This window comes from Natator depressus, chromosome 1 (genome assembly GCF_965152275.1).
Source record: "Natator depressus isolate rNatDep1 chromosome 1, rNatDep2.hap1, whole genome shotgun sequence".
Taxonomy (NCBI): Eukaryota; Metazoa; Chordata; order Testudines; family Cheloniidae; genus Natator; species Natator depressus.
Window position 1 is genome coordinate 275,869,540 of NC_134234.1, and position 14,933 is coordinate 275,884,472.

Genomic DNA, 14,933 nt, shown 5'->3' on the forward strand with positions numbered 1-14,933 from the left:
TAAGAGGGGGGAAGGGCTGAGAGATGTGTGTATGAGTTTGGTGGTTGATTTAGTTTTTCCAGAATCTGACGTAAAACTGTTTCTCCATGACTCCTCCCCAAACATCCCCTACTCTTTCCATGCTATTCTCTGGTAGCACTACTGCCAGTGCAATGGAACTTCTTAAACTTGGTGTTTACTTTTTGTACCTGCTGAGCATTTGGAGCACAATTTGTCTACTTTGTCATGCTTTCTAGCACAGTCAAGCACAAAAGTATCTTCTCATGAGTATGCTGAAGCCTCTGTACAAGAGCAATCATCCAGTTTAGTATCTCTATTTTGCAGGAATTTTAAGAAACATTGAAAGTAAAGTGTAAGATCATATTAAAAGCATTAGGATCTGTTCTTGGAACACTCAGTGGATATCGCACATCTAGAGCTGGAAGTTTGTTGCTTCATGTAACTACATCTCTTCCTTTATTGCTGTATCTGTAATTGAACCCACATCTCTTGAGTTTTAACCCAGTGTACTAGACTGAAGACCTTCCTCTAGATTACCAGTGCAACTAGGAGCTGAATGTAGCTTATAGCCTTCATTTTACCCGAACTATTCTTTTGTAACCACATATATTCATTACAACTATCCATATTTATTTTGCCACCTTAAAAGGAACCAACTAAGAAAAACTATGAAGTGTTTTCTCACTTGTGGTGACTTTTTTCTCCACAGCCATGCTGGAATCCAAGCCTTTAATTGTCTTTAATTGAAACAAGTAGTCCATTCCAGGGGTTAGATTTTTCACTATAGCTCTGCTGCCATAAACAGTTGTTGTACGTAGTGTTTCACTGTTGGTTATCAAACAATAGGAAAGCTACAGAAGAAAAATACATTTTAATATCATATTCTTTCATCTCACAATAGTAAGGTTCAGAGATGTCAGCTAATATCTTATAGTGAAAATGTATTATAATAGCCAGATATTGCAAAGACAGAAAATCTTTTTCAGAGATTAATATTAAAGTTCACAAGTTTTGTAACACTTTCCATAAAAATCTGTAATAAATTAGGGTAATTAAAAGAGACAGCATGGACTAGCGGACCCAGCACCATGCTGGGAGTCAGGAGCCCTGGATTCTAGTCCCAGCTCAGCCACTGACCTATTCTGCTTCACTGGGCAGTTACCTCACTTCTCTGTGCTTTTAGTTCCTCTCTCACTCTTCTCAGTTTAGTTCATAAGTGCTTCAGGGCAAGACAGTCTGTCAGTGTGTGTTTATACAGTGCCTAGCACAATGGGTACATCCACATGGCACACAAAGTCCTAGCTCTGACTCAGGTTTGAGCCCAAGCTCCTTTTCCACCCACCCACCCACCCATCAGTCTGACTTGAGTCAGCAAGGACTCAGGATCCAAGTCCTAGGACCCGGCTAGAGGGGTAGGTCAGAGCTCAAATTCCACTGTGACTCAAGTCCAAGCCCTGTCATCTTGCAATGTGGACACAGGTCAAGCTGCAGACCTGAATCAGAAGGTCTGCATAAAGAAAAGGAGGGCTTGTGGCACCTTAGAGACTGACAAATTTATCTGAGCATAAGCTTTCGTGAGCTCCTAACAGGTGGAGAAATGCATCTGATGAAGTGAGCTGTAGCACAGAATACAGACTAGTACGGCTGCTACTCTGAAGGTCTGCATAGTGCAGTATGGATGCGTTAGCACAGCTGTGAGACCCAAGACCAGAAATTGTAAACCCAGGTTTACAATGCAGTAAGGACACTCAAGCATAGGCTTAGAAACACTGAGTCCACAAGCCCAGGGTGCAGCGTAGATATCCCCTATGAGGCCCTAGTCTCAGCTGAGACCTCTAAGGGTATGTCTACACTGCAATGTAAGCCCAGTGTTAGTGGGACTCGAGTTAGTTGACCCATGTTAGGGAATCCTGGACTTGAGCGTTTACATTGTATTTTAACCCTAGGTTAAGAATTTTCTGACCCGTGCTCGAACCTAGGGCTCTGGCATCCACACTGCAGTACAGACCCGAGTCAAAGTAACCCTATCCCAGAGAGCCTAGTGCCCCCTTCCACCTCTCCGAAATGTGGCTGCTCTAGACCTAGGAACATGGTGCACTCTGGGAAAACTTTACTGCCCACCCAGCACATTATCAGGAAGCAGCTCGCTATGCAAAAGGCTTGATCGGTTTGCTCTCTGATGCAAACTCAGGAGGGTCTCTGACAGTGTGTTTTCAGATGGATGATCAGAACACAATGGGGTAACGCTGATCTGAGCTGCTGCCATTTGCCAAGAGGTTGGGGGGAGGCTTCTGTTTTCAATAGAGTGGATTGCAGATTGTTGGGATAAGGAAAGAAGGTAAGGAAACTGTTTCTGTGCTTGCTTCTTTAAATTAAGATGGTTAAAAGCAGCATTTTTCTTCTGCATAGTAAAGTTTCAAAGCTATATTAAGTCACTGTTCAGTTGTAAACTTTTGAAAGAACAACCATAACATTTTGTTCAGAGTTACGAACAGCCTCCATTCCCGAGGTGTTCGTAACTCTGAAGTTCTACTGTACTTCCAGATGACTCCTAGGACCTGAGTCAAGTGGGGCTGTGGCTACATTGCAAAGCAATAGGGCTCAGATCCTGGGTCTGGTATGACTCAAATTTGGAACCTCCAGCCCGCAGGATCCTGGGACCCTTGGTCTGAATACTGGGTTAGTGCAATTGCACTGTAGATGCAAGGGGGGTTAGCTTTGAGCCTGGGCTCAAGCACGGGCTTACACTGCAGTGTAGACATATCCTAGGAGCAATCTTAATACAAATAATAACAATAGTACATCCTCTGCCCCATTTTAATCGGCATTTGAAGCAGCAAAAATACTTGTGTGTAGAAACTGAAACTAACAGAAAACAAGTCTATGTTCTTTTCATCATTACAAAACTAAGGCTTCACTCCAATTAACCTCCCTCCATTACTCTATTTAAAGAACGAAATAACTAAGATCCAGACCCCTATCCATTCCAAATGGGGCCAACACAGAGTTTTATCAGGAAGTGGTGGTGGTGTTGGTGGGGGAAAACAGGATTTGCCAGATCACCACCACCTGCAGAAGCAGCAGAGAGGAATTGGCTCTCAAACACCACAGATCCACAGACTGCTGCACAAATTCAGGAAGATTTGCTGGAACCCAGGGCTATTTGCATTGAGGTCCTACGCGTCTGCACCATCTCCAGAGCCACCTGCCCCCTCCAGTGGTAGAGCAGCTTCACAAACACTAAGAGAGGAAACGAAAACCCTGTTTTATAGCAGTATTTCCAAAGGGTGGGGTGTGCCCCCCATGCAAGGATGGACACATGGGGTTTGGGGAGATGTACAAATTAAGAGAGGTAGGCCTTTAATAACATATGGTGGGTTTCAGGGGGACCATGACTGAGTTCATTTTACTGAAGTGGCACTCAACATTCATAAGTTTGGGGAGCACTATCTTATATGCTGGAGTGGCAAATTCAGTTATCTTCAAAGAGTTTATTAAACAGCTGTGGAAGGAATTTGAAATGTCTTAACCTTTTTACTTCTCTTTCCATTTTATATTCATGTTTCTTACTAATTTATTGGTATTTATACTACAGTAGTGCACACAAGCCCCTGTCAGGATTGGGGACCTGTCATGTATAGGCACCAAATAAGATGAGGTCCCTGCCCCAAAGTTCTTTCTGGTTATCTGTAACATTACTGAAATAATTACTTTCCCTTATAACAAACAGTTCAATTTAAATTTATGAAACTACAGTATATTATTTTATCATAGGGGTTTTTAAATAGCTTGAAAGAGTAATGGCTAAACAGTTCACTCAACACCTTGGCAGTAATGTAGAGCGATGTAGTTGACTCAGTGGCTGGCATGACTTTAGAAGATTCATTTCCCAGGCAGATGGAGCGCATTAATGGCTGACAGGTGAGGTGCTTGTGCTCTAAAGGAAAATAACAATACACTCTAATAGCAAACCCCTGCTAGCTGAATCACAGAGCAGTACTGACCCCAGTTTTGCAGGAGACCACCTACCAGCCATTTGGATTAGAGTGAAGATGTAAAGAATAAGAACTAACTAATGGGTAAAAGAGCAGGTCAAGAATTAATGGATAGGATCGGGCATATAGATTTACTTTGGACTGGGGCCAGGTACTTCACAGCTCTTGGTGCACCTGGACCAAAAGAAAAAAAATCATATAATATTCTTTAAAACTGTAATTTTCAAAGGAGCCTAAGGGAATTAGACACCCAACTCCATTCATTGGTACGCTTCAGCAGCTCTATCCTACTCCAAAGCCGTATAACTGCTTTCTAGCACCACAAAGGGATAGTACCACTGAACTGCATCATACCAACAAATAGGATTTGGCCACAGAACTCCCACAGGCTTCTTTGAAAATCCCAATGTAAATTCCTAGGCAGTTTCAAGGTCTGTGAGACTAGTCCTGCCCTAGTCCCTTCCATGGGCATTGAAAGCCCTGAATGCAATGAAACTCTGCAGCACAGGAGAGCAAGAGTTAAGAAGCACATGAAGGAAGTCTGCAAACACATGTGCCACCAAGCTGTGCTCTGTAAGAGCCCCCTGTGCTTTAGCATGCGTGGTTTTTGAGGGGCAAGAGTTGGGCCAGGGAAAAGGAAAGGCAGGGCAGGTAGACCCACAACTTCACGGATCCACCAGCTGCTTCCCCCCAGGACAGGAGGGCTTGGGGGTGAAGAGAAGTATCACAGGAACAAGAGTGACCTGAAAGCACAGTGGTACAGCCATGAAGTGGCCGGGAGTGTGGATTCCATCCCCTGAGACCCTTGTGTATCTCCCTAGCACAGTGCCTGTTTCTTTGGGCTTAACTCCACGAAGAATTTTGTTTACTCGTGTGAATTACAGAGAGTGGCAAAATACTAAAAGCAAAGTAATGTATTAAAATATCTACATTTATATGAAACAAGAAAGCACATTTTAAGTATTATCTTCACTCTACAAACTACTATACATGTCACGGAAAGATGGTGAGCTGGGATGATTAATTTTAAATGATTAGTAAAATGATCCCAATTATGCAGGTACACTTTGCTAAGTAACCAGTCTACTGAAGCCTCTCTCATTAAAGTTTTACACAATCTCATTTATTCAGGAAAAACACTGTCTAACATGGCTGCCTCCTCTATGATTAGTCAAACAATAATACTGTGTCACAGAGATTAATATTAGTGATTACAATTTTTTTCCATAAGATTTGGTAAATACATCCTGGCCAAACACATACAAACAATTTCAAAAGCACATCTCAGCTTGCATAGAAAATTAAAGAGAATTTATTTTAAAAATGGGTAAAATATTCTGGGATGCATGAAAGAATTGTGCTGTGGCTGGGATCACTGGCCACTCTCAGTAAGTCAGATTGATGGAGAACACTGTATTCTTACTCTAGTATAGGTACCAATCCAAGAAACTGCTATATTAAGAAAACTCAGATTATAGGACGTCAATGTCACAGGTCAAATCTGAAACCTTAGTGCACATATAGAGAAAATTACCATTTCCAGTATCAGAGGGCACAAACTTCTATTTTTAATAATCTAAGAGAGCTTTGTATCCAACTTCTCAGATAGAGATAATCCCCACCATTATATATAGGCAGAGTATGTAGTGATGCCTGTATGTAAAGTTGCATAACATTTTCCATTACAATCCCCTGTTTAAAGTTGCTTATAAATGTGCCAGATTTTAACTGTTTGGGTTGAAATTCTCCATGCTTGGTTTCTGCCTCAGATTACAGGAAAATAAGAGTTTTGCCAATTTGTGACTCCCCCCCCCCAAAAAAAAAACACTGTTTCACTGAAGAGTGCTTTTGGGGTTTGGAGCAGGGACTTGAAATTGGGCAGAGATGGTCATCAGTAGAGCCTGGTAGAAGCTTGCTGCTACAATCTCTGAACATTCCAGATACATTAAATATGTTCCCTAGCTCCACTGATCTTCCATTTGCACTGAGCATGCTCACAGATCCATACAGCTCCCTATATAACAACTACACTGAATATGCTTCTAACCTCACAAAACTCCCTACATGTCATTTGCATGACACATTCTCCTAGCCCCAAATAGCTTTTTATACATCGACTGCACTGAGCATGCTCCCAGGCCCCATTGCGCTTCCATCTGCATTGCGCATGCTCCCAAGTCCCATAGACCTTGAGTTCCATTTAGGACACAGCAGCAGCAGCAACAGCATCAACAAGAAGAGGTATCCAGACCCCTCTTTGGCCGTACTGGCCTAGGAGCCAGAAAGAAATCATGAATTCTACTCTTCCGTCTTCCATAGCTTGATATTAATATCTCTGTGCACTTCATAACCCTTATTATATTGAGAAGAGCTTCATGGCCCTATTTAAGAGGCAGGCAAATATCATTCTTCCCATTTTACAGATGGGGTAAAACAGATGTTAGTCAAGGACTCTTCTGACAGAGCCCGGAACAGAAACCTGTATCTGATATGGCAAGTCTCATCCACTTGGCCACACTTCTTTTCAGAATGAATGTGCCAAATATATATGTTTGGCCATGCTTTCTGTAACTATTATACATCAATCCACTTCTGAGCCAGGAACAGAACCCAAAAAATCCTGATTCCCAGCATTCCACTCCTGTCAAGCAAAGAGTTGTATGAGCCATTGGCAAAGTGTGTAATGTGTCCCATCTAGTGACTGCTCAACAGACTGCCGCTGCTGTCAATTACTGTTTAGCTCAACAGGTAGGGGTCTGCACTGTGGATCCAAAATTCCTACGCTGAAACCCTGCTGATAACACATGTCAGAAGGTCAGTGTAGCTTCACATGATGGAATTTCTGTTTTCTCTGTTTTCTTTGTAAAGTCGAGCACACAAAGGTTATGCCAGAATTATGATTATTCATGCAGTCTTAATTTGGCCACCTTGTAAATGAGCATTGTTATTGTTCTTCATTACGTGCTCACATGCTGTTTGTTTTACAGGACCCCTACTTCATTCATGCAAATAAGCAGCAGGTTGTAAGAAGAGAAACGATAGTCTCTTGTGGTTAAGGCACTGTATTGGGCCCCAGGAGGACTGGAGTTTATTCTAGGTTCACCTACAGACTTCTTATGTGATGTTGGGTAGGACGCTATCATAATGCACATGCACAGGGAGCCCAAATTAACATTGTATGGGTAAACTTAATTCTGGCATTCCCTTACTTTTGAGTGCTTGAGTGCAATCTTAACATACTTTTAACATAGTTTTATGTATGTAATATGTACCTAATATAAAGATAGCTGATTTTCCTCAAATGACAGTAATCCTTTCACAGATTAATGTGAAATATAGAGACAAAAGAATCCCTTTAGGTTTTGCAGTATATGGTATATTACACTGAGAACTGAAAAGGATTTAAAAGGCAGCACTACTTTTTACACATTCTTTATTTATCTCACCTGAAACATTTCAAAGCCTCCTCTTGGCAGTTTCCAAGACAAATATACGGTGTTCTCTTCTTGTCCAAAAACCTGTAAATCTGCGGGTGGATCAGGATCTGAGGTAAAAATAGACAGAGATACATAATATAATATCAGAATAATCTAGACAAGTTCAAAGGAGAATGAGTTTTACAGACATTTTTAAAATTAATATTTTACATTTCATACTAAATATGAAAATAAAGTTTACATTTCATAGCTCAGAAGAATAAAGGATAGATTGTATTCATTCCTACGTGTTAACAATATATCATGTTGTTGATTGAGGTACAGTGTGATAAAATAACTAGTAAATTATAAAAAATATTTTGGTTTAGGGAGATGAAAGTAATGCAAAATTCTGTAGAAAAAGCAATTTTATTTACCTTATTTTATTCTAATTATTCACACCATTTATCTAAGTACATGTAGCTTCCTTTAATAACACAGAAGAAAATTATTTGTTTCTCAATATTTTCATTTATTTCATAATGTTTACAGATCTTTAGCTTGAAAAAGTAAGAATGTTATAGATGTGTATGATTTAATCATAACATTTTTAAGATTCCTGGATTAAATAAAAATATTTTTCAACCAAGATTTTAAAAAAAGAACAACGCTTACTATCTGCAGCCCTGAAAAACAAATTAAATAAGCATGAACTTACAAGTACTAATCTTGAGGGTGGTAGGATGGCTTTTCTTTAATCCATTGGTAGTCACAATACTAACTAAGAAGTCAGTCCCCGGGGAAAGACTGTCAAATCTGAACATTCTACGTATTTAAGAAAAACATGGTTATATTTTTAGAAATTTGGAAAACAAATATATATTATTACTGTACATCATTCACAGATTAATTAATATTACATGGACCTAATGCAAAAGTTATATGCATATGCTGCCAGCCATTGAGATTGCTTTTATATGATGTAAGTTAAATTCCTTACAGGAATCAGGTTCAGATCCTGCAGTCACTCTATATGCAACGTTCAGGTAGCATTAATTCATTTCAGACAGAGATGGATCTGAGATGATAAATTTTGGGCCAGATCACGACAGGACCATAGGCTGGTGGGTAGGTGTGCAGACCCAGGGTTTTAATTTGGGTTTATCGATGTATAAAGCCCATTATATTTATTTATTTCTAAAAAAAAAAAGTAATTCATAAAACAGGAAGAGGATGATGTTTGTTGATCAAGATTAAGATTTTTTTTCTGTATGTAAGTGCACATTAACATTAGTGTGCAGGATTGGACTAGGTGACCTCTTGAGGTCCCTTCCAGCCCTACATTTCTATGATTCTATGATTTTTAACTTACCTGTCAAACAATGAATATTACATATAAATAATAATTCAGCATAGTCTCTTTAAATGTGCAATGTGACCTCTGATTATATATATTTATCTGATTGGGTAGTAAAATATCATCCTCGTACCTTACACTGGAAGATAATATTTCCTCTGTGCGGAAGCTTTTGCTGATAATTGAAATAATGTATCCATCAAAAATATTTTGTGCTGATGGCCAGGTAACAGTTATTGATTCTGAGTCTTTACTGTGATTCATATATTTAACCGGGCTTGGTACTGTGTCAAAAAAGAAAGCAATGTTTAAATAGCCTATTCTATCATAGGGCTAACAGCACCAATTACCCCCAGCCAAAAAAAACAAAAACAAAAAACACCACACCTAGAAAAGTGTGTATAGACCCTAAAATATACTTTCACAGGGATAAACGGAATAATACATACTGGGCTTGATTCTCCACTGTACCAGACCTCTGAGCAAAACTAACAGGGAACTGGTCGAAGCTCCCTGATTTACAGCCACATGGCCCCCTTTACAAATTAAAGCTGCAGGAGGGGCAGCTTTAATTTACATCACTGACACAAGGTCCCTCAAGGACTTCACACTAGTGGGGAATTGGCATGCTCCCTCTCTGTCTCCACTCTCAGGAGTAGCAGGAAGGATAGAAAAAGAGACAGACAGGCCAGGAACAGAAGTGGAAGGGGTCAGGAGGTGGGGTTGTGAATAGGAACAGAGGGGGAAGTGTGGTGGATAAGAGGAGAGGAGGACAGGCAAGAGCCAGGTTGGGTTGGACAAGAGCAGAGGGGCACTGAGAGAGAATGGGGCAAACAGCACAGTAGGATCAATAACCACTAGAGCACACTCCCTTCTAGAACCTGGAATTGAACCCAGGTAAGTCTCTATATTCCTTAATTCAGCCCCATGTGTTATGAGAAAGTCTTTAGTTATCTTACTGCAAAAATACACCTTTTTTGTAGCCTTACAGCCACAGCTGAGTCACCCCTACTAGCCAACCAATTGGAATGTGACACTCACTGGAGGAAGAAGCAGCAGTACACTGATGAGCTCTAAACCACAAAATCATTAACTGGGGATGGTAGTAGATAGTGGCAGTATGATTACTTGATGGTGATATCTGAATACAGTACAATTGGCAGTGTCTTCAGAAAAGCAGCCTAAGTAAGTTATGAGTGCAAACGGGAGATGAAGTAAGGGGAGAGAGAACCTTCTGAAACTGAAAGAGGCTGTGGATTGAAAATAATTCCAGAAGGAGAGAGAGTTACAAACAAACATGGATTCAAGTGATAAAAGGGCCTTAACTGAGAGCAGGAGGTAGCTATAAGGAAAAAGAATCTAGTTGTGTAACAGAAAGAAAAAAAATCATGGCAGCAGAGAGATAGACAGCAGAAAGTGTGATTAAAATCAAAGGGCCATGACAGAAGAATTTATGAAGCTGAGGTGGGAAATATATACGCTTCTGAGAACTAGAGTGCCTGACTGAAAGGAAGACCAACCTACTCTGGTGGGAAAAAAAACAGATATGGTTAGCACCTAAGAATATTGACATGATTGGAAAAGAAAGGAAAACAGAAAACACAACTGATGTGAAGTCCAATGAGACTTCAATATTGCAGGAAAGAGAAAACCATTACATAGATATTTCTTAAGCCAAAGTTGAAGATGGAGAAAATATATAAAAAATTCATTTCTGGTGTAAATGGATGCAACTCCAAAGGGATGCCAATGGGAATTGCACCCACATACAGGAATCAGTTGGGTCCACAATACACAAAGTTGCCCAAATTCAACAACTGAGCAAGCAGGACCAGACATTAAAGAGAGGCAAATTATTTTGCTTGCTTTCTCTAATGACTAGCAACACTTGCCAAGCACTGTGCAATATCAGTCATGAGAGTGGACATCTGGCAACATAATTCTTAAGATAACATTAGCAGGACCATGGCACAGTATAACCATACCCAAATATGCTTTTCAGAGCATGGAAACAGCCAAAGAAAAGAGCCAAGAAGATAACAATGAAGGAGAACTTGCAAGAAATTACAAAGATGGTTGAACTAACTACGTAAGACAAAAAAGTTTCAAGCAACTGCAGGAGAATACAAGTAATACTGGTAGCGGCAAACATATACTGAATTATAACAGTAAGGTCTCACCTGTCTCTATTTCTTTTATTACAAGAAGGCTGTCTTTGAAACCTTCTTTTTCTGTTCGAATTGTAAAGTTGTACAGCATTCCAGGAATAAGATTGGAAAACACTGCCATTTCTTGCATGACTTTTTGGACCTACAAATCAAACATTATAGCTTATGTATTTCTATGGAACAGCTGCAAGTTTTTTTTAAGTAATAGTAAAATGTTTATTTGAAGCATCTCTGTGTTTTGAATGGGTCAATACCTGTTAGCATCAGATACAATTTATTTGACTGGAAAGGGTGCAACAGTAACTTTCTTGACTATACACAATGAATATTCTTAAAAACATACCATGATAGTGCCTGCACAATTTGTACACGTGACTTCATACTGCTGAAAATTTCCATCAGCACGATCCCAAACAATTTGTATTGAAGTATCGGTAACTTTACCTTCATGTACATTTATTGGAGCTCCCAGACCTAAAGAAAACAAACCACATAAAACATCTAAATGCAATGGGCCCTATCTATCAGTTCTGCACGCAAAAATGCCATTGAAGGCAATAGGAGACATGCAAGTGAAGGACAGCAGGATGAGACCTTATATTGTGAGTATTTTCAGATCCCCGTAGAAACCAGTGAAAGTCTGGAACAGAAACAAATGGCAGGATAGGATCCAAGATGACATAAGGCCTCAACTGGAGTATTGTGTCCAGTTGTGGGTGCCACATTTCTGGAAAGATACGGCCAAATTGAAGAAAGTCCAGAGAAGAACAACAAAAATGACTGAAGGTCTAGAAAACATGACTTATGAGGGTTTCAGAGTAACAGACGTGTTAGTCTGTATTCGCAAAAAGAAAAGGAGTACTTGTGGCACCTTAGAGACTAACCAATTTATTTGAGCATAAGCTTTCGTGAGCTACAGCTCACTTCATTGGATGCATACTGTGGAAAGTGTAGAAGATCTTTTTATACACACAAAGCATGAAAAAATACCTCCCCCACACCCCACTCTCCTGCTGGTAATAGCTTATCTAAAGTGACCACTCTCCTTACAATGTGTATGATAATCAAGTTGGGCCATTTCCAGCACAAATCCAGAGTTTAACAAGACTTCTGGGAACGCTTCCTCAGCTCTCGTCCCCTAACGCCCCTACTCTACTTGCGCTATATTGATGACATCTTCATCATCTGGACCCATGGAAAAGAAGCCCTTGAGGAATTCCACCATGATTTCAACAATTTCCATCCCACCATCAACCTCAGCCTTCTCCAGTCCACACAAGAGATCCACTTCCTGGACACTACAGTGCTAATAAACGATGGTCACATAAACACCACCCTATACCGGAAACCTACTGACCGCTATTCCTACCTACATGCCTCCAGCTTTCACCCTGACCACACCACACAATCCATTGTCTACAGCCAAGCTCTGCGATACAACCGCATTTGCTCCAACCCCTCAGACAGAGACAAACACCTGCAAGATCTCTATCAAGCATTCTTACAACTACAATACCCACCTGCGGAAGTGAAGAAACAGATTGATAGAGCCAGAAGAGTTCCCAGAAGTCACCTACTACAGGACAGGCCTAACAAAGAAAATAACAGAACGCCACTAGCCGTCACCTTCAGCCCCCAACTAAAACCCTTCCAACGCATTATTAAGGATCTATAACTTATCCTGAAGGATGACCCAACACTCTCACAAATCTTGGGAGACAGGCCAGTCCTTGCCTACAGACAGCCCCCCAACCTGAAGCAAATACTCACCAGCAACCACATACCACACAACAGAACCACTAACCCAGGAACCTATCCTTGCAACAAAGCCTGTTGCCAACTGTGCCCACATATCTATTCAGGGGACACCATCACAGGACCTAATAACATCAGCCACACTATCAGAGGCTCGTTCACCTGCACATCCACCAATGTGATATATGCCATCATGTGCCAGCAATTCCCCTCTGCCATGTACATTGGTCAAACTGGACAGTCTCTATGTAAAAGAATAAATGGACACAAATCAGATGTCAAGAATTATAACATTCATAAACCAGTCGGAGAACACTTCAATCTCTCTGGTCACGCGATTACAGACATGAAAGTTGCTATATTACAACAAAAAAACTTCAAATCCAGACTCCAGCGAGAGACTGTTGAATTGGAATTCATTTGCAAATTGGATACAATTAACTTAGGCTTGAATAGAGACTGGGAGTGGTTAAGTCATTATGCAAGGTAACCTATTTCCCCTTGTTTTTTCCTACCCTCCCACCCCCCAGACGTTCTTGTTAAACCCTGGATTTGTGCTGGAAATGGCCCACCTTGATTATCATACACATTGTAAGGAGAGTGGTCACTTTAGATAAGCTATTACCAGCAGGAGAGTGGGGTGGGGGGAGGTATTTTTTCATGCTTTGTGTGTATAAAAAGATCTTCTACACTTTCAACAGTATGCATCCGATGAAGTGAGCTGTAGCTCACGAAAGCTTATGCTTAAATAAATTGGTTAGTCTCTAAGGTGCCACAAGTACTCCTTTTCTTTTTGACTTATAAGGGAAGATTGAAAAAACTGGGTTTGTTTACTCTGGAGAAGAGAAGACTAAAGGGGGACATGATAGCAATTTTCAAGTACATATAAGGTTGCTACAAGGAGGAGGGAGAAAAATTGTTCTCTTTAATATCTGAGGACAGATCAAGAAGCAATGGGCTTAAGTTGCAGCAAGGAAGGTTTCGGCTGGACATTAGGAAAAACTTCCTAACTGTCAGGATAGTTAAACGCTGGAATAAGTTGCCTAGGGAGGCTGTGGAATCTCTGACATTGGAGATTTTTAAGAGCAGGTTAGACAAACACCTGTCAGGGATGGTTTAAAATAATACTCAGTCCTGTCTTGAGTGCAGGGGACTGGACTAGAAGACTTTCCAGTCCTACACTTCTATGATTCTATAACACACACAAACACACACATACACAGAGGCAAAATTTTGAAAAAAGAAAAGTAGGGAAAGAATGGAGCTAATATTCGTCACAATTCAAAGAAAATCAGTTGCTGCTGATGAACTTGCCTATCTGAAAACCATATTGGGTCTGATTATGCATTTCCCTCTGGTGGCAGAGCTGGCATTTCTGTGCAGGCTACTAAAACACCTTTTTTGCCATCCACTCCCCCAAAACGTACTAATCCGTCTCAACTAGTATCACACCACCATGCCCAGGGCTAACCTAAATATTGTGGAATGGGTTAGCAAGATGATACTATGGGATACACCAAGCTTAACTGACTCATTTCCTACAAAAAGGTGTGTATAGATGGGTAAGTGTGCTCTTTAGGTCTCAGTCTCCTGTTGCAAAGGTGGAACTAAGCTTGCTATTTCATTCAACCCCAGCAATCAGCTTACCTCCTGATTATATTGGTTTACATGTCAATGCCATTTTTGCAAGGAAAAGGAATAGAATCTTTGTTTTAATTAAAAGGTTATATTCTCCTAATATTTTTCATTTTTCATTAAATTTGTGGGGCTCAAAGGCCAACTCAGCTGGAGAGAGAAGTGCAGGATCAAGCCCTCAGGCACGAGCTCCCACGGCTTGTGTGTCAAAAAGCATAGCCCTTCAAATTCTAACACAAAATTCTATGCACACGTTAAAACCTTCTACTTGACATGTTTTCATTTTGACTTAGAACACAAAAATGGTCCCACACGTGAGATCCCTAAAGGTTCTGCAAACTAAAAAAGTAGGTATGATGTCAAGAAATGTGTGTGGACTATATTTTCTACACTGGAAAAATAATATCACTACAGACAACTGACAGTAAGTTGACAGCAAAACATAAATATTTCACGAGATACGTAAGATACAAGGGCCTTTGAACATGGCGGGGCTATGTGGCCCTCATCTCGGACTATGTTAAGGGTTCACCGCATATGTCCATATATCGTTACCTTACTACAGATGTTGTTACGTGTGTTGGAGTTCAATATCACATATGCAGTA

The 14,933-nt window shown here is 40.4% G+C and overlaps 1 protein-coding gene across 1 annotated transcript in view; it reads right to left on the bottom strand.

The window, feature by feature from the left end:
* PTPRQ (protein tyrosine phosphatase receptor type Q) overlaps window positions 1–14,933 on the bottom strand; it is a 207,080-nt gene that overhangs the window by 167,702 nt on the left and 24,445 nt on the right. Inside the window, exons 13-18 of the mRNA XM_074941974.1 lie at window positions 11,280–11,410; window positions 10,949–11,078; window positions 8,902–9,052; window positions 8,130–8,236; window positions 7,442–7,539; window positions 686–851 (exon numbers count right to left, since the gene is read on the bottom strand). Of these exons, the coding sequence (XP_074798075.1) occupies window positions 686–851; window positions 7,442–7,539; window positions 8,130–8,236; window positions 8,902–9,052; window positions 10,949–11,078; window positions 11,280–11,410 (783 nt within the window). The remainder of the gene's footprint in view (window positions 1–685; window positions 852–7,441; window positions 7,540–8,129; window positions 8,237–8,901; window positions 9,053–10,948; window positions 11,079–11,279; window positions 11,411–14,933) is intronic.